This window comes from Trachurus trachurus, assembly GCF_905171665.1.
Source record: "Trachurus trachurus genome assembly, chromosome: 12".
Classification (NCBI taxonomy): Eukaryota; Metazoa; Chordata; class Actinopteri; order Carangiformes; family Carangidae; genus Trachurus; species Trachurus trachurus.
The window spans coordinates 10,371,857-10,397,275 of record NC_139908.1 but is presented as its reverse complement, the minus strand read 5'-3'; the positions used below and the strand labels follow the sequence as shown (position 1 = coordinate 10,397,275).

Sequence of the window (25,419 nt, the reverse complement as noted above, 5' to 3'; positions counted from 1 at the left end):
CAAGGACAAGCTTGGAGGGGCAAATTTGAGGCTGTGGGTGAGTTACTTAAGATCATTAGTAGGATTCCCATGTGCAATATACTTAGTCACTTTACTCTAGTTGAGAGCAACAAACGTGTGCAATACACCTAGGCACTTTGCTTATTTACCTGTTTTTATTTTTCCTTTAAGTTTTTTTTTTTACTCTAGCGTATTTGCATAGTACATTTTTTATTCCCTACTTGCCGCAAACTGTGCTCCCTTATCTGATAATGTATGTATAAATGTTTGTCTTGTTAAGTCGGTAAGAACAGAATTTGCCTTCTGGGACAAATAAAGCATACTGAATCTAAATCTGTATCATCTGATAGATTGCAAATTTGTACCCACTATGCAAATGATACAAAGTAGTTGTGCGTTGTTGCTTGTTTTGTTTTTGTACATGGTGGTGTACATAAATCCATACCACAAACAGGGGGAAAGTCCTTCATTTCATTAGTATATGAAAGCGAAAGTGGGTTAGCAGTTGCACTCTCAGTAAACTGGAGCATTGCACTTGTTATACATCTGTACTCCCTACTAGTCTATTTTCAATTTCTCCTTGACCTATTTTTTGAATGCTCCTCGGTCTATGTTGTGGTATAGGCTATTCCTCATTCTCCAGTCCCAGTCTATATGCTCTTTTACGCCTGTTCTGTGGTGGTACTGGTAGCTTCCTACCTACACAGTACTCCCCCTTTGCCTGTAACTGTTCTGTAGTACTCCTTCAGTCTATTTTCAGGGGCTGTAAAGAAGAGGAGGGGGGGGCGGGGCCTTGTTTGGAGGAGAGGATTAGGTGACGTCACACGAGCCAGCGCCCCTGCGCAGCACAGCGCAGCACAGCAGCACACAAGTTGAAACACGCGCTCACTCACCACCACCACCACCACCACCCCAGCGCGAGAGAAGGAGAAGAAGCAGCAGCAACACTAGAGACAGACGTCAGTTGAACATGGCGATGAGCAGCAGGAGAGCCAGTCCACGGAGGTAAACAACTGTTGCCCCCCCACCACCACCCAACCCAACCCAACCGAACCGCGGCCCCGGACGTCCGCAGTGTTTTCGCTGGAGAGGGAAGTCGACTACGGATTACCTGGCTGTGACCCTCTGCCTGCCTGCCTGAGCACAGCACATTATATCCGCGTTTTTATGCCACTCTCTGCGACTCAACGTAACGCCGTTGAAAAGGGGCGGCAGCAGCAGCAGCAGCAGCAGCGCGGAGTTGACAGCTCCGAACGTTCACCTGGAATGTTTCACCACGGAATGGAATGTGTGTGCCAACCGCTTTTTTAGCTGAACTAACGTTAACGTCAACCTAACGGCAAACCTTAACCAACGTCTACGCACGCGGCTGGGTTAAGTCGAGAGCTACAGTATCAGCCAGTCGATGTCAATCAATACATTATGATTCGGTGATTGTTGCTTGCTTTATATTTTCACCTTAGCGTTACATGCGAAGTTCATATCGTTTTTTGTTGTTGTTTTTATTTTATACTCTCGGTTTGTGAACTGTTTGCCGTTTAAAACGCCAAAAGGAAAATGTCAGACAATCAGAGCTGGAACTCCTCCGGTTCCGAGGAAGATTTAGAGCCGAGAGAGGAAACTGGACATCCCGTCAGTACCGGTGGCCAGTGCTGCGGGATCCTCAGTAAGGTAAGTCGTGTTTTTTTTTTTTTTTTTTTTTTTTTTTTTATCTCTCCCCCTCTCGTTTTTTCCCCCTTCCACCAAACTGAATTTCTTCCCTGTATGCTCATCTGTCAGTGTCAGTGCCAAGTGCTAAGGGCATAACTGTCAAGTAGACGCCTGCGTTCATTATTATGGGGGCTTAAACGAGGCAGTCAGGCAGTGTTATGACAAATCATGGCATGTCTGTTGGAGGTAAAGAGTTATCCAGGATCCTTTACCGTCCCGTCACTGCTACCCAGCTATATTAGCTCAGTAATCCCCACTGAAGCAATAGGAAAACCCCCTGAAAGCCCAACTGAAACTGAATACTGGGGTGTACAAATACACCGCTAGCTGCATTAATTTAGCTCGCAAATCTATCAAAAAATAGTTTCTAATCCATCCACTGTGGTAATTGTGTGTGTGGGTGGGTGGTGTTGACACCTGATCCCAGGTTTTAAATTTAATACTGGTGCTGTGCAAGCATCTGGTGATCACAGCTGATTCCACAATGCTGTTAAATAATTGGGGCAGGTGTTAGTTTTTGCCAAAGGTAGCCTATATTGTGGTTGGAGACAGATGAGCTAATTTCAAAGATAGTAGGCTATATGTACCAGCATGTGGTGCTGAGAGCAAATGTCCAGTGATACTGTGAAACCTGCTTTTAAAAACAACATACAAGTTGTAGTAAAACATCTAGTATAAATAAACTGTGCTTGTTAATTGAGTGCACTGTGTAAACAACAACACTTGAAGCTATCTGTGACCTGTTCTTTGGTAAACAGACAGTTAAGTCTACGGCTAGACAAAAGCCTTGCTAACCTATTTTACCATCTGCCTCTGCTCATTTGGGCAAGACTTTGTTTTGGGCAAACTGACCACAGTTTTAATTTGTTAAGCCCCTGCCTGGCAAGCCAATGTGGTATTAATCTCACTGTAGACTGGTTGTTTCTAAACAGATTGCACGCTGACCTGCTAACCAAGCATATTGTGAGATTAAGCAGATTGGCATCCAGAAGAGCTCACCTGTTGAATCATACTAAACCCTTAACACGTCAGACGTCTTGTGAGGATTAATGAGTATACACCTTACATAAATTCTCACGTGTCCCCCCACTCAGGCTTACCCAGAAGTGTAAGCATCTAAGATCAGGAACATACAGTTTCGTTTCTAGTTTCTGAGTTATCAGATAAATGGGGAACCACTCTCCAGGTTAACAGCCCTTTAATAATGACCAGCTTGGCATTGCTTTTATTATTGTTGATTCAGCTCTGTGGTGGTTGTTTCAGGCTGTATTTTTTTGCTCTGTTGTACATTACATTAAATTATATTGTAAGATGTCTAATCTGTTTTCTATATGTAAGTACAGTGCTGACACCTTTCAACACAACATAATCACAAAGTACAGCGTATAAACATGCTATTTGAACCAGCATACCAAGAACTAAACTGGTACTCACACCTGGGCATAGTGGTGTTTATGTGAAGATTCCTTTGACACTGTAGAGTTGTTTCTATTTACCTATTTACCTATTTACCTACAGAAATAGTAATATAACGTTGTTTTTTCTTCCAGTGGACAAACTACATCCACGGCTGGCAGGACCGTTGGGTGGTGCTGAAAAACAACACACTGAGCTACTACAAGTCTCAGGATGAGACCGAATACGGCTGTCGGGGTTCCCTCTGCCTCAGTAAAGCTATTATTACCGTAAGTAGCTCTTTTCCTGGAGTGTCACTCTTTTGTTCTGTTGACATTTTCAAAAGGTCTTACGAGAGCCGGCAACACTGTTTGTGTAAGAGATCTACATTTGCTAAGAGGGAGGAATCAACATTCTTGCAGCTTTTAAGCCACCCAAAACAGTGCCGTGTAGTACTGCTGTTGCTTTTTTTCGAGACCCAAGAGGATACTTTGTGTGTGTTTATTTAAATTGCAAAGTAGAGTCGCAAACTACTTCTGGGTGTCGCTTCACCTGCAGCTTCAGCTGATTCTCTGTTCTCGGTCATGAGTTGCTCCAGTTTGACCCCTCCACTCACTAAACCCAGACAACCAGGTGGTGTGGTGTTAAGCCATTTTGGTTGCATGTCCACGATGACCACAGTGAGTCTGTTCCCAGCACAATAAATGATATGCTGCTGTGTTGTTTATGAATAGAGGAGGAGCCATACTAAAAGGAAGGATTGGGGCTAACCAATGCTTTCTGACCAAATTATTCAGTTTTTCAAGGTTATTGCTGTGTTAACATTTCAATAATCACATCAGAAATGCGAGAAAACAAGATTAAATTGTTACAAATCAGTTAAGAATGGTTGCCATCACTGGCAGGTACATTATCTTGGTAGTCTTTCACCACTGCTCAGGTAGGTAGTGTAGTAGTGGTGATTGCAAAGTTAAAGATGCCCCATAGAAGAATTGTATAATACTAATCTTTGTGTATTTATTTAGTCAGAAATCTGTGCATGATTCACTGGATTTCAGCTTTGGCCACACTTTTTCCCCCCACCACTGCGTGCTTCGTTCGAGTCACAAGCGATAACAAAAAGATAAAGGAATTTGCTCCTTCGTAGAAAATCAATTTTTAGTTTGCGTGTTGCACATTACATTCGGTTTGCCTTGCCTGTGGGAACAACTCCACTTGTGTGAATGAGGACCTCAGAAGAACTTTTTCAGCAGCCAGGGCCAAAAATGCTGTGTCATTGTTTGTGCAGTTGATGCAGTGCAGTCTAAACCCTTTAACCCTTTAATTTGTTCCCATCTTATTAACAAGAAGCTATCATTTTCTAATGCAGTAATGCACCATCAATAGAACAAGTCGTTCACCTGTAGAGTAGATGAGGAGACATTTGTAGAGAGAAGAAAGACAGAGTTTTCTGTTTCTATCCAGACACTCTCTTTCTCTCTTAGCCTCTCACATGTTTTTGGGAATTTTGGCATGTGATATAGAAGATGTGATTCAGATGTTGGGCATCCACCATATGTTTCTCTTACATTCATTAGGAAAGGAATCAGCTCTTTCTTGAATCCATATGTAGGCCTAAGGCTAGAGTCGCTGTTAACGTCTCAATGAGAAACTTTACCCTACATTTTCTCAAACAAAGTGCTGTTAACCTTTACTTTTCTTTTCTCAGAGAACTCCTGATTATATCCCAAGTTACGCTTGTGGGTAACTGTGCTGTCAGGTGACTCTTCTAGTCACAAAAACAGCATGCTATGTTGTAAGACTGCATCATGAGATTAGTAATGCGGTGCTACAGTATAGGACAAACCACAGCAGCTGTGATAGAAGTAGTAGACTTTATATTAAAGCTAACACTCCAGACTTTCAATAATATCCTGTTTTCAAGGATTCAGAAGAACTCTCACACTCAACTAAGCACAGATAAAATAAATCCAAATGTGTCAGCAGTGTTTGAAGCTGCGTGTTCGCACCGTTTCACCTTTCATCGTGTTTCAGTGGAGATTCCAGGTCAGTCATTGACTGAGGCTCGGTCTCTGTCTCTCTCCAAACACGAACAAGGGAAATGAATAAGTTACTGTTCCCAGTCAGCATGAAACAGGCTTTGCTATTAGCTGTATTTATTCAGCTTTATCCATTCCCAGCCTATGTAAATATTAACCTGCATGTGGTGCTCTACTGTAGTTATTTCTCAGTCTAATGGAAACATGCCTCAGAAGTCTAGGGCGTAAATAATGAATAGCAACAGCTGGTGATGATCATCAACAGACTTTTTTTTTTTCTGAACATTACTGAGCATAAATATTTTCTCTTCTTCAGCAGTATTTCTTTCTTTGAATTCTCCATCTTGTCCTTCCTCCTCGTAGCTCTGACATTTCCTCTGAAGCTAGTTCCAAGACACAGTGTTGTGAGACACCGGTGATGTGTCCAGATGTATTTCTTTAGATAAATATAAAGAGAGGCGACAATGAATAGCTGACTCGCACATCCATTGCAACACAGGGATTTGAATATGGCCACAAGATTAGAATCACGTGAAAGAGTTTCCATATATGACTAACCCCATCAATCCATGTGCAAAGACATGTGCAAATGCAGTATGGGTTAAGCTCAGAGGGAAGTCACTTGTCTTACGTTGCTCTGAGTCACTCACAAATTGCAAACTGTGAGAGGACACAGATTTCTTCATTGTAGAAAAACAGGTTCAAGGAGTCATTTCTCAGAAATTGAAACATTACAAGTAACAGGAGCATCTGTTTGGCCCAGGAAAAGAGAATTGGACAATGAGCTTAAGGGAGTATTCACGCTGTTGGATTGGATTGCATATACACTGGTTGTTTCATTGTGTCCACCACCTCTCTGGATACAATAGCACAGGTAGATCAGCCTCCATAATCCCCAAGGAACTTAATTATACCTGTTGAATTTGATATCATTCAGTGCATCAGCCAGCATATCTGTGAGTTCAGATGGATAACACTGGGATTAGTGCTAAGTAACCAGGTTTGCAATCACAAGCTATTCAGCAAGTCAACATTATCTTTGATTGTATTAAATAGAAACTTTAACCCACTCAATCTGAAAAACAGTGGTACAGTTGGCTAACCATGACCAATTATCCCCCTATAAGCTGTACATTTAGTGTTTCACTGTGAGGTTCATGGTCGTAACTGGATGGTATTTGGGGAAATAATAAGACATTTTACAACATTTAATGCTGCAGCAATGCATCAAAAAAGGCCTACTCACTGACCACATATGATTGATAAGCCCCTTGTTCCCGTTCTATCTGTGACAAAGTCAAAATGGTGTGACAATGTAATAGACACAGTAGCAGCTGCAAGATAAGGCAGCTTTATTTATATAGCGCATTTCATATCAAGGGTATTTTTACTTTCCGATGTTTTCATGAAATTCAAATATGTGATCGTAAGCTCGCTGTTGGAGCAATTGTACCTACAAACGCTGCTAGCGACCACCGCCATTTTTAGATCTGTGGTCAGTAAATGAGAGCACACTGGCCTACTTGTAAGTCCTTCTCTCACTGGAATCGGCGAGTAGTGCAGACTGCATGTGTAGCAGGTAGTGGAGCTGGATGTGACGACTTGGATTTTCCCTCATCACATCAAAGTGAAACCCTCGAGGTGGTGGAAAAGAGTTCAAGGATTAAGTATGGACCTTATACACACAGGCTGTTGGTGGTGTTGACGTAAGGTTTTATGGAAATTGAAAAGTGTCAGCCAGGAAATGAGACTCTTCCTCATAGGATGTGACATCCTCTACACATTTGGGGTCATGAGCAGGGTCCAGGAACACATCCTCCAGCCTGTAGATATGCGTGTGTGTGTGTGTGTGTGTGTGTGTATTTCAAGGACAGAGTGTTGTTCTTGCCCTCGTCACCCTTGTTGATTTAGTTTCCTTTTTCCTCGCCTTACGCTCTGACCACTTGGTGAGTCAGTGTTTCCTGCTCAAGGGCGATGGGGATCCCGTTTTAGTGTCCAGTCTGCAGAAAGATGTTCTATCTAGGCAACAGACCATAGTAGAAAATGTTGCAAGAACAAAACACTGAATGTCCCAGTTTTCCAGAGAGCATAATTATGAGTTTTAAATTTGCACAAATGAGTAATGAAATTCAAGTGAGGTTTTTGAGCAGCTTTGTAGTTTCTCTGTGTTTGCATTGGTTCCAGTAGGTCCGGTTTTAAAGGGAGCTCCCGTCCCTTCACTTTTGGAGATTGTGACTGCAGACACGTACACCAGCTCCAAAGGGGTTGGACGGGAGAGGACAGAAAAGAGAGTCTTTTTGAAGCTTGAGTAGGAAGTTTATGTTTGAAGAGAACAGAGACAGAGAGAAGCTGCTTTGTCTTATCATTTTGATTTTGGCATTCATATCGCTTGATACACAAAACAGCACTGAATAGTTTCTCTCCTCCTCGCTAGCGTGCTCCCCTGCAAGACCGTACAGCTGAAAACTATCCAAAACAAACATGACACACAAATGCTTCTGGAATCAAAGGCTGACACTGACAACGTTGGGCCCTGCAAAAAAATCTGGGCCGTTAGTTAGACATCAGAAAGAGTTGCCGACACACAGAGGCTCCTCACCAGCAGAAATTGGGCAAAGATGACAAAACAATCACCTTAATTAAGAGGAAGATACAAGATCTCTGTTGTGTGACGGTTTAGTTTGTTACATTGGAGTAGACCAAAACATTACTGCTAAGGTTTGTCATGAATCGTTTTAAGAATTTATCATTAAGCATCACTAGGCGCGTTTCCATTACACCTAGAAATCGCAAAAACCTAAATATCGCAATAAAAACGTAATGGAAACGCGTACATTTCGAAAAACCTCTCAAATATCGCTAAAACATTTTTATGCTCTCATGAGGTGGTTTTTCAGACGTATCAATATAAAAGTGCATCGCAAAAGTGCTATGGAAATGGTATTATTTTGGTTCAAGAACATCACACAACGTATCATTGAACGTAAAGTTCAGAAATATCGCTTTTATTTTGCGAAAACCTGTAATGGGAACCCAGCTGTTGTGGGCATGATTTTGATTCCTTTTAAGCCATCAAAGTCATCTAAATATTTTATTTGTTGTGGGATGTAAAGTGCTTTTCTCTATTCGATCTAAAATATCCATCCATTTCTTTGTACCTGTGGAGAGACACAGAGGTATTGAACCGCAGCATTTCTGTGTGTTGATGATCCCATATTATTTCTTCAGCTGTTTATCCATCAACCAACACACAGCCTACATGCGCAAGAAGTCAGACACCCAAAGTAAACACTCGGTATATCTTTAACCGCCCTTTACGTCCGCTTGACTTTCACATAGAACCCACAGGCTGCTGGGATCATTTTCAGCGCGTCATGTCGTCTAATGAAGTGCAACAAGGCTGCTGCGATGACCTTCCCCTGATGGATTACTGTTTACTGTAGCCTTGGATCCCTGTAAACTTCTGAAACCTGGTGCAGGCTTTCCTTCCTCCACCTCAATATAACCGTGACCTTATCGTCCAGAGGTGGGCGAGAGGAACTCATTTTCTCAATTACCTAGCAACCAAATGAGATTAAAATTTCCCCTAGCAGGCAAGATGTATGCAGGAACATCCCACCTGTCTCTATAATATCACGAGGTTGTAGTTCACGAGATTAATACTCCTACTCACTGTAACATTTGTTTAACTGTTCATTTTAAGTTTATATTTTTTGAGATTTGATTTAGTAGTGATAAGTCCAGTCAGTGGGTTGTTGGAGATTTTTTTTTTAACCATGTTTTTATTTATTTATTCTTATTTTGCATGAACATATCACTTCAAATAGTACTATGAACAATCATTATGATTGGGATATGTGAAGTGGAGGTATGAAACCCAAAAGGGCTTATATGAAAACCTCACCCATGAAGAACATATTCAAAAACCAAATTTGTTACAAGTAAAGACAAGAAAATAAGGAATAATTAAATGATAAGATGATAACGAAAAAATAAGTAGAAAAAAGTTAGCGATTATACAGTGAATATAGGAAAAAAATAAATACGTGAATGAATAATGCAAAACAATAATGATACATGTAATAATGAGAAGAAGAAAAAAAACATAACAATAAATTAACAACATAATTAGTCTCACATATTAGTGTGTAGTCCTGTGTTGAAGACAAGAGGATGCTGCTGGTCTTCCTTTCTTCTTTTTTTGATTACAAATGCATCAAGCTTGTTTCCTTCCCTGCTCGAGCTTCCTCTTCTTGTCCGTGTGTCTCTGCTGCTGCTGGTGCTGCTGCTGGTGCAGATTTCATGCAAATTGCTGCTGGTAGTTACTTTCAGGGCAGCTGATGTGGAAAGCTTCCAGCATTCATCCTCATGTCGTGCATTACCGACGCCGAGCATCTGGTCTTGGCCTCGGCGCTGTCCAGGTGTCAGGCAGCCGAAGCCAAGTCACACTCCAGCAATGAAACCTCCTTAAAAGCACCGTAGTGGGTCGTTTATTACTCAGCCAGCTCACCAAAGTAATAGGATCCTCGGTAATGGTTTTGGTGCTCAGATCGTCTCTGGGCACAAGCATTCATATTAGACTGCAAGCTTGCAATTGTTAATGCTCGTACGGCCTGTGCCTGGTTTATTGTAGCTTGTCACAGTGAATGGGACGTTTTTAGATACTGTAGAAATGAATCATCAATATGTTATAATTACTTAAACTCACAATACCATACTGATTAATGAAGCCAAACAGTCGATAAGAGGCTTAAATAAACAAACAGCACAGTTGTTTACTGCAACTGCAAATTCCTCCTCAGTGAAAAGAGCCACTGTACAGTACGAGTTCTTGCAGCATTGCAGATTCTCTCCCCCCTCCACTAGTAAAGATTTCATCATAGCCAGACTTTCATTTTAAAGGTCTCTTCTCCTGTGGGTCTAACAATGGTTGGGCACTGAGACTCATTGTAGAAGACTGCACAGGTAAATACCATCGCTGTCACCATCACACACACAGACACACACACAAAGAGGAACACACACATACTCCCAGTCTTTGGTTACTGGCCATGCCAGCGCAGCAGTCCTACAGCGCTGACAGTACACTGGAGGGCTGTTAGGAATATGCTCCGTGCTGCAAGTTGCCTTAAAAGGCCAGTTATCTGCCACTTCTCCCCCCTGTGGGACAGCGTCTGAAAGGGGAGACTCGCTGTGTCTCTGGTACGCTCTTATCCCTACGAGACCGGGTCTACGATCACGACATTTGACTCGCATCGCTGTGTAACTGTGGTGGATTTGCCATCAAGAGCAGATTGTCGCCCACCATGTAACTAACGCACAGCAGGGAGATTTTAACAGTTTGCTTATTCGGGTTCATTTTAATGGCTATTTACATGAATGACCAGCACAGGCATATGTCCCTCTCTGCACTTCCAGTGAAGGAAAGACACTGGCTTTTTTTTTTCTTTTTTTTTTCCCTCTGGTATCACAGCCATATCACAGTTGTCTTGCCAGCTGGCTTCTCAAAAACAGGGCTCGTTTCACAGAATCCTCCAATATCTAATCCTGTCTCAGCTTCTGGCAAAAGTCAAGAGGATTTCAGTCATAATGACTGATACTTGGAACCAACACAGTGCACACTCATAAATCTAACCATTTTTCTCTCTGTGTATGTTTTTTTTTCCAGCTTCATGCATTTGATGAGTGCCGGCTGGACATAAGCGTAAATGACAGCGTGTGGTATCTAAGAGCACAAGACCCAGAGCACAGACAATACTGGATTGACGCCATTGAGATGCACATGGTAAGTCATGCACACTCTTAACACCCGGTAACACCCAAGTATTTGTCACATTTTACAACAAATGATTATTATCTTGCTGTTATGTGTGTGTTTCTATTAGAAAGCCAGAGAGAGGATTATTCCAGTTTGACTTGAAGCACAGTAATGTGCGATGCACTGTAATGGCAAGTGTGTGTTTGGGTTAACTAGTGAACCAGTGGATCGTTAAAAGATTCTGAAAGAGTTAACCTTGTTAGCATGTTCACATGGTGTTTTTATACTGTATCACGGCCAAAATAAGCAATGAGTGAGAGTTTCCAACCGATGACAGTCTCATAAAACCGTCCTGGGATTCATACAAACCGCAGACCTACCCTGTGAACTTGCTGGGACTCAAGTGGGTGGGGCTCACAGAATAAATCTTAAACGTTGCCAGTACATACACTGACAGTTTGTATGTGACAGTGTCTACAACTGCCAGTTACAAGCTGACAAACAACATGGACAAATAAGAGATACTAACTACCACAGTTTAATACGTTTGCTAGTTGAGTCTCTGGTGTTTCCTCCACTCGCCATATTGATGCTTGCTGCTCTGACATTCGTGTGAACCCCGGCTAAAGGGCTTTCTCAGCTGGGATGTAAACATAGATGTGCTTCCAGACATTTGAATTTATGCGGGAAATAACTAGTGGTGTGAATCTTAATTAAGATTCATCAGTCTACGATTCGGTTTGGTGAATCACATCCTCAATTTTCTATGTTTCCACACATGGCGTTTTCATTATTTAACATTAAATAGTCAGATAAATATGATAACTTTTTATTTACATAAAATAAAATTGAAAATATAATTTATACATTTTTTTCACTTAAATCTTGGCATTGTGCTTTAAAATAAAATAAATCACTCTCTCTGTATGTGAACAACATCATCGTCAATCATCCCATTAAGAATCTCGATGCATCTTTGAAAAGATAATTTTCGGCACCCCGAGAAAAAATTTTGTTGAGCAAAATATTAATCACTGTAGACTAGAGTATTTTCACTGAGTTGAATGTGTGTTTGGAGATAAACTTTAATTTGAAATGATTAGCTGCTGCTGGTGCATGAATTATGCAAGGGCTTTTATCACAGGGCTGAGCCTTTGCTTTGCTAACCCTGAAAAAGGTTACAACAAGACTTGTCGATAGCTGTTTCGTCAACACAGTGAAAAGATAAACCTGTTTAAATGATTTTTTTTCTGGGAACGGCCCTGAACGATTAAGGTTAATCTGCCCTGTCCTGGAGGAGAGAGAGTCAGCTAGACCTGGTTTCTCCTGCTGTGTTGTTTACCTTAGATACCAGTACAATGTGAATTTACACAAGGGCTGAAAACAGGCTCGGCCTTTAGGTGCTGTGTGAAAAGCAGTGTAGTGCAGGGAGAGCACAAGTGACACCTGTCATAGACATTCAGTGCGTGTGTGTGAAAAGAATAACATGTAACCTGTGCAGCCTAGTGATTATTAGTCATCCCCACATGCGAAAGATTAGGATGGTTTCCAAGTGCATCATATCGTCCTGAGACCCAGCAATACATTTCTGTACTGTAGTAGACAAGTGCACATCATGTTTTAGCTCATTTCTCTTATACTATGCATGTCACCTTTTTCAGTCCTGTTGTTCATTAGGACAACTGGCCCTTTATAACGATATCTTGTCTGGCCTTCCAAACTTCCTGTCTCTTTTTAAAATGGCTGACATCTCAACAAGCAATGTCAAAGTGAGCTGATATTGACAATTTAAAGCATTTTGAATCCTATATTTTGATTGTTTATTATAAGTAAACCAAATAAAGAATGATTAATCAATGAAAAATATTAATGGATGGACAACAAACCTTTGTTATGGTGTCAAGCATAGGAGCATAAGATGCAACCTGTTTCTCTATGTGTCTTAAAAGTCTGAATGCTCAGTCTGGATAAATGTCTAATGATGAAATCACAAAAGTAAATAGTGTAGCTGATTAAAAAAGAATGAAAAGCCCATATTCGACATTATGTGTTATTGTACTTTACTGGATAATTCTAGTCCTTCAATGCACATAATAAGCATCAAAATGTTGCACGTTTTAGACCAATATAGTCCTGTTCTTCACCACCCCAACACTTAATTTGTGTAAAAAACAAAACAAATCAAAATTAGAAGAAAAAAAAAATCCCTGGGTCTCTCTCTTCCCTCTTCCATAGCTTTAATCTCCTGAGGGCTGAGGCAGAGTTCAATGTTCATCAAAACACATCTATGATGTACCAAGTTGTCCATAACTTGAATCCTGGGCTCTTCAAACTCACCCCAGTCAGCTGCCCTGTGCATACTGACAACACCAGAAATACACATCTTATATACAGAAAGAAAAGACCACTGAAATGCACTGGCCAAAGTATAACAACCAGATCTGGAAAGGGCTCGACGAGAGCCTGAAAACATCTCAATCCACCTCCGTCTTCAGGAAGAAACTGAAAGAAAAACTGCCTAATTCATATGTATGGCATAGGTTATTGTATCATGTTGTTGGTAAATATCTTTGTGACCATCTTCCTGCTTAGACTCCCACCATAAGCTTTCAGTAGCTTCTTGGGAGACCTTTGGGGCTCCACACAACTGTGTCTTGTCTTGTATGATCCACATGTCGACACTGTGTGGTGCGTGTGGTGTGCGAAATAAACAAACAAACAGTCTCAGGATATCAAGATATTTTCACGTACTCATTTGTGTGTTTGACAACACGATCAAAGGCAGACACAATCAGAGCGAAGCCACAGCGGAGTTTGTTTGATATAGTTGAGTAATGCAGCCACCACACCTTCAGAAACACACGCTGCTCACTTGTCGAGTTCGGGAACCCCCCCTGCCTCGCCCCTTCTGGCTTCCCTCCCTCCCTCCCTCCCCCCTCTCTCTCCCTCCCCCGCTCATCCCAGCGCCAGGGAGCCACCGTGACTCAGACGGCGCAGGAGGGGGAGTCAGCCCTGTGCACACACAACATGCACACCCCAGCCATCACCATCCCATCACCATCCCACCCACAATGAGTCACTGCTGAAAACTCTGCTTCCTAGAAGGTCCTGCTTCTCTTTGTAACCCACATTACTCAGAGCACTCAGAGGTCCGGCCGAGCGTCTCCAAGGAGACACAACAACACACTAACACTCGAGTCTTCCTGTATTTTTTTTTTTTTTTTTTTTTTTTTGAGCCAACGAAGCATCTGAAAATGAAAACAACACTTGTCTCTAGGATACGGTCGTAATTACAGCAAGCTGTGCTGGACGTGTGACGTGTGCAGCGAGGGTTTTAGTTTTAGTTTTAGCTGAGTTTTGTTTATTTTGCACCATAAAAATCAAGGACTATTACAAAAACAGAAACAAAACAAGAATAGTAAGTGCAGGAGAGGTTAAAAACTCTCAATTGGCTTATACAAAATACTTCCATGAAAAATACACACAAATTCAACAACAACAACAAAATAGAAAGCAATACAAGTGCCTTTTTATAACAACAAGAGTTAAAATAAAATGTCTATTAGTGTAAAATGATTGTGAAGGAGTGGGTGAGCATGTATTTATGATCTAATGATAACAGTCAGGGTGAGAGGCAGTCTTATGAAATATACTCTGTTAATGATAGCTTATCTATTATTGCTTCACCTCCCTTGTCAAAAATCAGGAGTGTGTACTGACGTGAACCATCAGATGCTTACACAACAGTTGCACAGTATTTCTCTGTTGGATGCAGCTGAAGAAGATGTCGGTGTATTATAATAAACAGTTGATATTGATATTGTTTGACAGGACATCCAGCAGCTGATAGGTGCTACTTTCACTAACCCTTTTTTATTTAGTATTTTCTTATTTGTATCTAACACTTCAGCCTCTCCTTGCTTGGATACATTTTGTTTTTCTCCTCTGTCATCAAACAGATTAAGCGGCACAGTCAGACAGCGCTATCTGTTCTGATGAAGTCAGTGGGGTAGGAGTATGTTGGCTAAAGGGCGAACAGCAGTGACAGAAATCCATGTGAACTCAGGCGGAGTTACTCTTGGTCGTTGACCGACAGTAACCCTGAAGCTCTTACAAATGCCTGTCACGTGCGTTTACATGCCCTGCCCCCCTGTGGCCGAAAGTGGGAAGTGTCTCTTAAAGGGGCAACACACACAAACACAAACACACACACACACACACACAGCTCTATGGGCATGTCAGCGGTCTGTCTATCTCCACCATCACACACCGTCTATTCTGAGGACCAGGCTGTTACGTAAAAAGGAAAAGGGGAACAGGTCAGCTTTACAGGAAGTCAGCTGAGTTGTGTTGCCATGGTCACTGGATCTGTGGCAGATGCAGATGTAGATGTCACAAATGACTCATCACAACCTTAAGTCCAGTGTTATGAAGGTTATCTTTTTTGGTATATTTTTTTATTCCACTTTGGTTTACAAATTTACTTAACATGTCATTTCAGTAGTAAACAAGTGGGTTTTTTCTCCCCTTACAAATAAATTACCAAAAAATTCATATGAAAAGAGAGAAAGAGAAGGAGAAAATAATGATAAGGTAAAAAATATATATATAAAGGTTATCTTTTGCTGTTGTTGTAGTTAATAATAGGACTCCTGCAAAATCTAAACAGACATAACAGTATTTGGAAACCTGTGAAACACATACCTGCGTGTTGTGGAGTGATGAGAGCGCTTCAGGTCACAGCTGTCAGGACAGTTTAACTCTGTTTTTTGTTTTGTGTCACTGTGTTTGTTTAATAAGTCGCTGTTAATTGAATCATGGTCTCTTCTTCTGCCGCTCAGCCCGCCGTTTTGATTAAATCTTGGGCTTAAATGAAATAATTGTTTGTTACCACATGGCTGACTTGTTTTCTTTATGTCTTGCTTGTTTGTTTTTTTCTTCCCCCCTTCACAGGCCGATTCTGGCTACGGCTCAGAGTCCAGTCTGCGGAGACATGGCTCCATGCTGTCTCTCACGTCGGCCACCAGCGGCTACTCTGCCACCTCCACATCCTCCTTTAAGGTGAGCTCTCTGCTTCATGTTTACTCTCACTGAAGAAGTCACTGGTTTCACTTCTCCATGTGTAAACACTAGGGATGTTTGGATATTTTTAGATGCACACACACACAAGCGGTTGAATTTTGTCAGCAGATACATACTGGAATGATTTCTTAGTGGTGCAAAGGAAGCTTTTTAACCACTGTGTTGCTTTACTGTTTGCTCAGAAGGGTCACAGCTTGAGGGAGAAGCTGGCAGAGATGGAGACCTTCAGAGATATTTTGTGCAGGCAGGTGGACACACTGCAGAAATACTTTGATGGCTGTTCAGATGCCGTGTCCAAGGACGAGCTGCAGAGAGACAAAAGTAAGAACCTCACGCACCCACGCTCCTATTGATCAGCTCTTTTGTTTCTCAGTTTTGTCTTCTTAAAGGGGGATTTTTGTTGAGTACTTAATTGAAATCGATACTATTTTTTAAACGCACCACACTTCAGCTTTCTAGGTTTATTTTTTGATTGATGTTTTGGTCAGACAATTACAAAGAAATAACTGTTATATTAATACAGTTAACATGAATAAGAATAATATACCAGTCATACCAGTCTTCTTCTTTTTTTCTTTACAAACAAAAAATAAAATAAAAAGGAGTCTGCAGTCCAGCAACAACATACAAATCAAGCCAGACCTACAACACAAAACATAGATCCACAAAACAAAAAACAAAGCAAAATCACAACACCCTAGCAAGTCAAGAAGTAAGTAGTGTCATCCTTTCATATCCAGTATGGGCCTCGTACTTTATAGATCTTCCCTCCCAGCCACTCAAGCTTTCTAGGTTTATTATTAGTCAGAGAAAAGATGTTAAAGTAAAACCACTGGAAAAAGGAAGAGAGCAGATCAAAGCATTATTGGTTTCATAGTTAAGACAACACATAGAAATATTATTATGGATAATGGAGGATCAATCTCTGCCCTCAAAGCTTTCCCTTTCTTTTTGTTTTCTTCTTGTTTGTTTTTTTCTTCTCTTTTCTTTTTTCCTTTTATTCTGTGTCCTTGTCTTGTTTTATATGATTGTTAGTTGTTTGGGGTTTTGTTTTTGTGTGTTGTGTATGCTTAAATAATGATTTGTATGGACTGTATGGTCATTTTTAAACCAAATCAAATGAAATAAGTGAATAAAAAGAAGTAAAACCGGTGAATTCAAGGAACCAGAAACAAGAATTGATTACAAACATATGGACGTCTTTTTTCTAAGTTTGCATATTCCAGACACAGACTGTGGAAACATTAGTTGTTTTATAAGAAACATGTACTGTGTGTTGTGGGGAATGTGCTTGTGTGCGTGTGATGAGACTCAGAAAGCAGTCATTCTCCAGGCCGCTCTCTCTCTCTCTCTCTCTCTCTCACCCGGCCTTGGTTGGCTGAACATTTGTTCATGGCAGCCTGCGCTGTGCGTCTGTGGATGACCACACTGAATGAAGCCCTGCTTTTGTTCTCCTCCTCACCTCCCTCTCTCTGCCCCTCGCTCTCCCCTTCCTATCTCACCCTCTCTCTATTCTGAAGATGAAACCAGACCATTGTCATGTTGTCCAGCACAGCAGAGTTCTGTCAGTCTGATGGTGCACTCACTGTGTGTGTGTTTGTGTACGTGTGTGTGTGTGTGGTGTAGTTTGAGTTGTGAATGGGCCACAGGGCGCTACCCTGTCCTGGAGCCCTGCTGGACTCTCAGTAGGATCCTTTAAGATATGGCCTGTGTGCACTAACTACCTGTTAGTTGTTTTTGTGTCTGTTCTCCCTCTTGACTCTTAACATTTGTGTTTCTTTTTTTTATTATTATTATTTTAGTTGTTGAGGATGATGAAGATGACTTCCCCAACACCCGGCCTAATGGAGACTTTCTGCACAACAACAATGGCAGCAAAGAAAAATGTGAGTAGTGCTGAATTCTTCCTTAAAACCCCTGAAAAAACTTGGTTATTTCTATGTAAAATTAAAAAAAATGTTCAGAACTAAACAAACACCAATCAAGGCTGTACGATAAAAGAAAAACAATTAATGTGGTTCCTGTGCTTCTCTTTTTGTGTAGTGTTCCAGTCCTTGAGTCCCAAAGGAATCAATGGCATAGACTTTAAGGGTGAAGCCATCACATTCAAGGCCACCACAGCCGGGATCCTGGCCACTCTGTCCCACTGCATCGACCTCATGGTGAAGAGAGAGGACAGCTGGCAAAAGAGACTGGACAAGGTGTGTAACATTCCTGCAACGTCCAGATAAACATGTTTTATCCATTATTTAAACAGTTCTCTCCATATTTTAATAAGAAACATCCATGAAATATTTTGACAGTGATTGTTTTTATTCATTTAATGATATCAGTTCAGAAAAATAAGAATGTAGAGAATGTGGCAGAGAAGGATACTGTGGGATCTGGTGCTCGATCAGCAAACTGTCCACACTGTGTCTTTCTGCTGTCCCACTCTTGTGGCTGTGGATTGATTTTTGGATGCTTGTGTGTGTAGGAGATGGAGAAGAGGCGAAGAATAGAGGAAAGCTACAAATCGGCTCTCAACGAGTTGAAGAAAAAGTCTCACTTCGGAGGTCCAGATTACGAGGTGAAGTAATTTGTAAACAACACAACATGAACATGAACTTTGGCCTGTTTAAGACGCTGTGGTGTAACGCTCGCTCTGCCCTCTGGTCACAGGAGGGTCCAAACAGCCTCATCAACGAGGACGAGTTCTTTGATGCAGTCGAAGCTGCTCTCGACAGACAAGACAAAATTGAGGAACAGGTGAATATGAACTTGAGTAGTGTTGACTGAAAAAGTGAGAGTTGTTCAATCTTAAATTGTGGAAAGAATATCATTTTTTTTTTGTTTAGTTTTTTTCTATTTTTCTTTTTAATTCTGTATAAAAAAGGATGAAGTGCTATTGTCATGGCACAATCATGTTTTTCCAAATAAAGATTGAATAAAATAAAAAAAAAAATATATATATATATCTTTTTTTGTGTCAAGTGTGATTAAACGGTTTGTGTCTGTGTGTTTCCAGTCTCAGACGGAGAAGACCCGGATACAGAGGTCCAGCCCCGTTCCCCTGGGAGACATCTACTCCAGCCCCAGCTCACATCGCTTCTCTGACAAGGTATTTACATCCTTCACTTCCTCACTTCGCTGCACCAGCTCCTCTCATCACTCCACCTGCTCCACCTACATTTCTGCTACTTCCTCTTTTTCTTCTTTTTCTCATTTCACATGTTTCATTTCTTTTACATCTCACTTCACTTTTGCAAAAAAAAAAAAAACTTGACTCTTCCTCTCCTTCATTTTATGTGTCCATCATCATCATTTCATCCTCCCCTGTAGCCTCATAGTCAGCCTCCCCCTCCTCTGATAGTCAGTGCTCCTCATGATGTCCACAGATTCAGCGCAGAGGTAACTCACTGCCCAGACTCAGCCAGTCACCGCTGCCCCTCCCCCTCCCCTCCCCTGTGTTTCACCTGTAAAGACTAGGGATGTCACGATTACTTGTTTTCACAGTTAATGAATTGTAAAGGTTCCTAATACCTAAATACTTTGCCAAAAAGATTATGTTGTTACCACGAGGCAGATTAGTGCAACACGCACAAAACAAAAACAAAGTTACACAACAACTATGTGTGTAACTTTGTCTTGCAGAACACAGAGATGCCTGAGTGGTAAAGTTTGGCAGAGGAAAACGTATTCCTTCCAAATAAACGTATTACTGTAAGTCGGTAACGACTCACCAGCCTGTAAAACATGCTGTGAAAAATTAGCAGCCAAAGGAGGAAATAAGTCTTAATATGTATCACCTCCTGCAGGACACCCACCTGGCAAATGCACTAAATAACGTTAATGTCAATTTACCTAACGTAACAATGAATTGGTAGGAATTTAAATGTTAGCGTCTTCTGTAATAGGAAAAAAAAAAGCGATTAAAATAAACTTAAACATGACTTTTAAACGTTTGGTCAAGTGGTCATATATTAATTGCATTTTAACTACTTGATTATACACATTAATAAATGAATAATAATAGTAATACCATGATTATTCCTCACAGTAATCGTACCAAGAACATGTATAATCGAGACATCCCTAGTGAAGACTAAACACCACGTCTGCATGAATCTCCAGTAACTGCAGAAGCTCATTGAAGAAAACTGACTGAAGCAGCATGAAGCATGAGCTTATGTTTAATCTGTGTGTTGTGAAATAATGATTGTTCATGTTCTTAAGACAATGTGCAACATCAAAGTTTAGATATGAGCTGTGTCCAAACTCAGAGGCTGCACTCTGGTTGCATTTGTTTTGATCACATGCAGCCTCTGAACTGTGACACAGCATGTTTAAGGCTTTGTGTTGGTGTTGCTGTAACTTTTTTTTTTTTTTTTTGATTTTCAGTCCATTTCAGTCACTTTTTATTTAATATTTTTCTTCTAGCTAAAAAAAAAAAGAGTCTGGTTTTCATCAGGGAAACTTAAGTCTTGTTTTGTTGATTGGTTTTTATTTTTCCTGAGGGTGGTCACTGCCTTTGATGTCTGTCTCATCATGGTTAGTAAAGTAGAGACTGTTTGAACAAAGCAGCTCAGTCACTGGAAGTAACAGCACAATGATCCATCCACAGGCCTGGACACTGTCATGTCCCAGTCCGTTTGCAGCCTGCATGGGTTTGTGTGGTTCGTCCCCTCTGTGTTATTGTTGCTCTGTGTTCTGGGGGGCGACTGTTGGATGCAGCCTGTTACTTTACTCCTTCAGTGACATTAACGTAGATCACAGGCAGAGACATGAGTAACAGACGTGTCCCGACCTGCGGCACTAACGAGACAGAAGAGATACGAGCCGCCCGACGTGTGTTTGATTTGTTGTTGTCCTCGTCCGGTTCAATGTGCACGTCGACTCCATCATGCTCTGGTGAATATCTGCCGACCTTTTCAAGTTGTTTATTACATAATCGATGTGACCGCCCTGTTGTGTTGTGTCCCTGGTCCTGTTGTTATAGGTGGAGGAGATGGTGCAGACCCACATGACCTACTCCCTGCAGGACGTCGGTGGAGACGCCAACTGGCAGCTGGTCGTAGAAGAGGGAGAGATGAAGGTAAGGTGTAGATATCACTCACTCTGGACCGTAGTCTACTAGATTTACTGTCAATTCTCAAACAGATGCCGGGTCTGTACAAGTACAATACAATTTGATGTTACACAAATCCATAATTACTTTCAGATCAACACTTTTCATGATTGGAAAGGAGCAGTAAGAAGAATATAATCCTTATTCATGTCTGCCCCTAACTTAAACTCAAAGGATCTCTGTCACTTCCAGTCACCTACACCTTCATCTACACCCTTGATTACATCCAACAAACAAAACAAGTTAATTAACAAGACCAAGACAACTCTAAATTAAACATCCAGTTCAAATTTCGAATGCATATTTTCTAATTTGTTTCTCTTTATACATTTTTTAAAATGAAAAATATCTGTTCAACCCTTCAAATCGTTATGTTGAGAATTCAAAAGTTTTACTCCAACAACAGAAGAACACATTTGTTTTAAGGCCCCCCCCAAAAAAGGTTATTAGTTTATGTTTCCGACCCATGGAAAGAGCCGGAGCCTGTGTGCAGTCTATGGTCGAACATTTAACTTCTAAATGAATGTGTGCTCTGGATCCGGCTCTTTCCTTCTCTTACCCTTTTAAACAGTAAGAACAGAAGTTTTTTGATTATATTATATATTTTCCATCTTTGCTGAGTATAAGATTTGTTCAAAATCAAATAAACGCCTGTCTCTAATATAAGCCGGGTCAGTTCGGCAGTTGAAGCAAATAAAAGCCTCGTCCCTCTATTTGAGAATTTATGGTTTACGAATTCTCCTTTTGGAAATGTGGTGGACTGTTTGGCTCAGATTCGGCATGTGTGTGTTTGTGTGTGTGTGTGCAGGTTTACAGGAGAGAGGTGGAGGAAAATGGGATTGTTCTGGACCCGCTGAAGGCCACCCACTCAGTGAAGGGGGTGACCGGTCACGAAGTCTGCCACTACTTCTGGGACACGGCCTATCGCAACGACTGGGAGAGTAAGTCCCCTCCTGTTTAACTTGAACTCAGAGCTACTTCAGAAACCGTTCTCTGTTAAAATACCTAAATGTAATCCTCCGTGTCCTCTGCCCCCTCCAGCCACCATCGAAAACTTCAACGTTGTGGAGTCGTTGTCAGAAAACGCAGCTATTGTCTATCAAACCCACAAGGTAAGAGCCACGAGATCAGACTCAATCGCCGCTCAGTCAGCAGCATCAGTGAAACGTATCGACTCGTTCTAATCCCCTTTTGTACCAAACAGAGGGTGTGGCCTGCGTCTCAGCGGGACGTGCTCTACCTGTCCGCCATGAGGAAGATCTTGGCCAACAACGAGAACGACCCAGACACCTGGCTGGTCTGCAACTTCTCTGTGGATCACGACGACGCACAGGTGAGCCGTCGGTCCTCACGTCCGGTCAGATCCAATTTTATCGAGAGTGTGTATTCATCATTACCCAGCTTTTTCCTCATTCTACGTCCCGTCTCGTCCCGCAGCCGACCAACAAGTGTGTCAGAGCCAAAATCAACATCGGAATGATCTGCCAGACCCTGGTCAGTCCACCGGAGGGAGATAAAGAGATCAGCAGAGACAACATCCTGTGTAAAATCACCTATGTCGCAAATGGTGAGTGTGTGCGTCTGATTATATCAACTGAAGCCAAAAGCACAGAGTGTGTGTGTGTGTGTGTGTGGGTGTTAAGAGGCATTAAAAGTCTTAAATGTAATTTACAAAAGATTTTCCCGCTGTCAGCAGCAGACAGCCGACAGGAGACAGTAAACACCCAGAAACTAAACCGGGATTCTCCAGACTGAGGCTGTTTGATCAGACCTGTAGAAAACACTGTGTTGACTATTGGCTAAGAACTTGGGTGGTGAACGCTTACACCCTCCCTGCTGCTCAGATCACATGATGTATTCGAAGCGCCGTAAAAAAGCACTGTCGTCAACATCTCTCTGTCGAAAATGCAGTTTTGAAACTCTCTCCTAGTTTTTATTTGACTTTGACTATATGATAGTTTTAATTTGATAGTACAAAATATATTTATCCAGGGGATGGGATGGGATGGGAGGGGCAGGCGTTGCATTTTCTTCCATATATCCGGGGAAGATTGGTCGAATCAGCTGATGAATGTGCCAGAAAAATCTGATGTGGGTTTTTTTTGTTTGTTTTTTTCAATTCGGATTTGATGATTTTTGTGTATTTTTGGGCACAGTGTGTGAATAAAGTAGGTTAAAGTGAAAAAATAGATGAAGTTGTGCTGAAAACAAGATACAAAGCATGGGCATGTTAAACATTTTTTATGGTGTGTGTGTGTGTGCATTTAAAGGCAAACTCAAAAGTGTTCAAAAACAAAATAGGCTCAGACCTCTTAGGGTTAAACTGATATTATGTTGTGTTCACCTTTTTGTGTGTGTGTGTGTGTGTGTACAGTAAATCCTGGAGGTTGGGCTCCTGCCTCCGTGCTCAGGGCTGTGGCGAAGAGAGAATACCCCAAGTTCCTCAAGCGCTTCACCTCCTACGTCCAGGAGAAAACCGACGGCAAACCCATCCTGTTCTAAAGCTCCCAGGTAACACCAGGCACCCGAGTACCACGGAGTAAAACTATGACTTCTTTCTCGTAGTCTGTGAAAAAAAAATCTCATTGTGGCCCTAATACTCCATGGTACCAGAGTTCACTCATCTTTTTGTCTTTTCATGCATCATCTGTGAATATTTCCTCAGTAAATCTAAATCTTCCGTCTCCACAGCGCTGAGACACAAGGACAGAAGAATCCCCCGTGAAGCTCCGACGACCCCGTTCCCTTCAGACTGACGCCTGCTCTGCCGCCCTCACAGCGAGTTTCTCCTGCCCGGCTCTCGCCTACAAGTTTAGATCCAGTAGGGGAGGATGGGTAATAATGGCGCCATCTGGTGGCTGCAAATCAAACACCTTTAATCCCCTGAGATATCACTTTCAATTGAACTGAACCCTGACATCATAATGTAGCATAAATAGCAGTTATCCTACCTACCACATGTTCTCTTCCCATCATGATGGTTTAATTGATAAAATAGTAAATAGCTGTTCTTCTAAAGGACATTCAGACTCTCCTGAGTGATTGCACCCAGCAGCTGGCCGTTACCTTCCCTCCCAGATGTTGCAGTGGCAGCAGCTGATTCCATCTTTTCCCTTTCACCGACTTGTAAGAGTAGCCGTCATGTCAGGTCGTGTCTATTTTCTGACAGATATATATTAATATTTAAATGTATGTATGTTCTATAAGAGGTTTGTAAAGATAAATGAAAAAGGTCTTCGCTAATAGATACAAATATTTAGTTTCTATTTTGTGTTGATTTTTCATATTTTTCCTAATTAGTCATTTCCCAGCTTTCTTTTTTGAAGCTGCTAACTTTTGTGAGTAAAACAACACGATCGATTGATTTGAGATGATTCTCATCTCGGCCGTATTAAGTCCAGAGGGCTGTCGTGAACCCATGACCCCTATGAAATAAGACTTGACCTCTCTGACCCCGTCTCTCTAATGAAAACACCTCAGGTTGGTGCTGATGGAGCGGCGGGGGGACAAGAGTTTTTTCTTATATATTTAATGTACAAAAAACAGAGTTCATGTACATTATTTGCTCAGCTTTGTATTTGTGTCATATTTGTTAATATGTTCCAGTGTCATAGCAGCACATCCTGTATTTTGAATGTTAATTTGTAAATAGTGTCGCTAACATTTTCACTGAGAGTCCGCAAAGCATTTTTTGTGACTGAGTCGAGCCCAAATGCCTTAGTTTAACGAGAAGATGTAGCTTCGGGTGGGAGCAAGGTGTCGTCGTCGTCGTCGCTGCACCGATAAAATCAATATAGTGAAGTGCCTCGTGGCTGGAATCCCCAAATTATTGTCCTTCCTTCATTTGGAGTCCATTTCAAATTTGTGTCCTACCCATAGACTGTAAAAATGTATTTCCTCCATTTACTGCACATTGACATGGTCAAGTCATGTGGTCTTTGTAATTTCTGTCTAAAAATTATGCTGAGATAAAGTCCAGAGTTGATATTTACAGGAGCTATTGCTATAAAAATCCAAAGCTATCCAATTGATTTTTATAGAAATACTCCGAAAAAAGTCAAAATTTCTTTCAGAGTAAAAGAAAACCCCAACTCTGAACTCTGGATCTTTTTATAAGAACATTTTAAAACTTCTATTTCACACATTTCAGTCTCGGGTCAAGTCGATGACAACAGATTTGTAGCAGTCGCCAGTCTTCACTCTTCCGCCTTTTTTGATTTTAGAGCTTCTAGCTGAACGATGTGGGTGAGAGAGGAAGTGAAGCCAGATGAAACTCAGCCCCTCGGCTAAGTGGAGAGACGCCGGCTGAAGCTCTTTCACCCCAAAAA

The 25,419-nt window shown here is 41.4% G+C and overlaps 1 protein-coding gene across 4 annotated transcripts; it reads left to right on the top strand.

Annotated features, from left to right (window-relative positions):
• The first annotated feature begins 878 nt into the window (after positions 1-878).
• Positions 879-24,959, top strand: LOC310994399 (ceramide transfer protein-like). Of its 4 annotated transcripts, none has more exons than XM_083983078.1 (18): positions 879-1,671; positions 3,261-3,395; positions 10,813-10,929; positions 15,856-15,963; positions 16,170-16,305; positions 17,787-17,870; positions 18,028-18,185; positions 18,461-18,553; positions 18,646-18,732; positions 18,992-19,084; positions 19,306-19,374; positions 20,963-21,058; positions 21,900-22,032; positions 22,133-22,203; positions 22,296-22,424; positions 22,529-22,658; positions 23,466-23,602; positions 23,783-24,959. In XM_083983078.1, the coding sequence occupies exons 1-17, from the start codon at positions 1,558-1,560 to the stop codon at positions 23,591-23,593; spliced, it is 1,881 nt and encodes a 626-aa protein (XP_083839204.1). In that variant the 5' UTR covers positions 879-1,557; the 3' UTR covers positions 23,594-23,602; positions 23,783-24,959. The 4 variants fall into 4 exon arrangements, with proteins under 4 accessions (XP_083839204.1, XP_083839203.1, XP_083839206.1 ...); XM_083983077.1 differs by having other exon boundaries at positions 16,167-16,305; XM_083983080.1 differs by lacking the exon at positions 19,306-19,374.
• Positions 24,960-25,419: the final 460 nt, after the last annotated feature.

What these genes read in the sequence shown, in the direction of transcription:
- LOC310994399 (XM_083983077.1), top strand. Translation starts at nt 1,558, where the DNA reads ATGTCAGACAATCAGAGCTGGAACTCCTCCGGTTCCGAGGAAGATTTA. An exon ending in CACATCGCTTCTCTGACAAG is followed by an intron (nt 19,085 to 19,305) that starts GTATTTACATCC and finishes CCTCCCCTGTAG; the next exon opens with CCTCATAGTCAGCCTCCCCC. An exon ending in AATCACCTATGTCGCAAATG is followed by an intron (nt 22,659 to 23,465) that starts GTGAGTGTGTGC and finishes GTGTGTGTACAG; the next exon opens with TAAATCCTGGAGGTTGGGCT.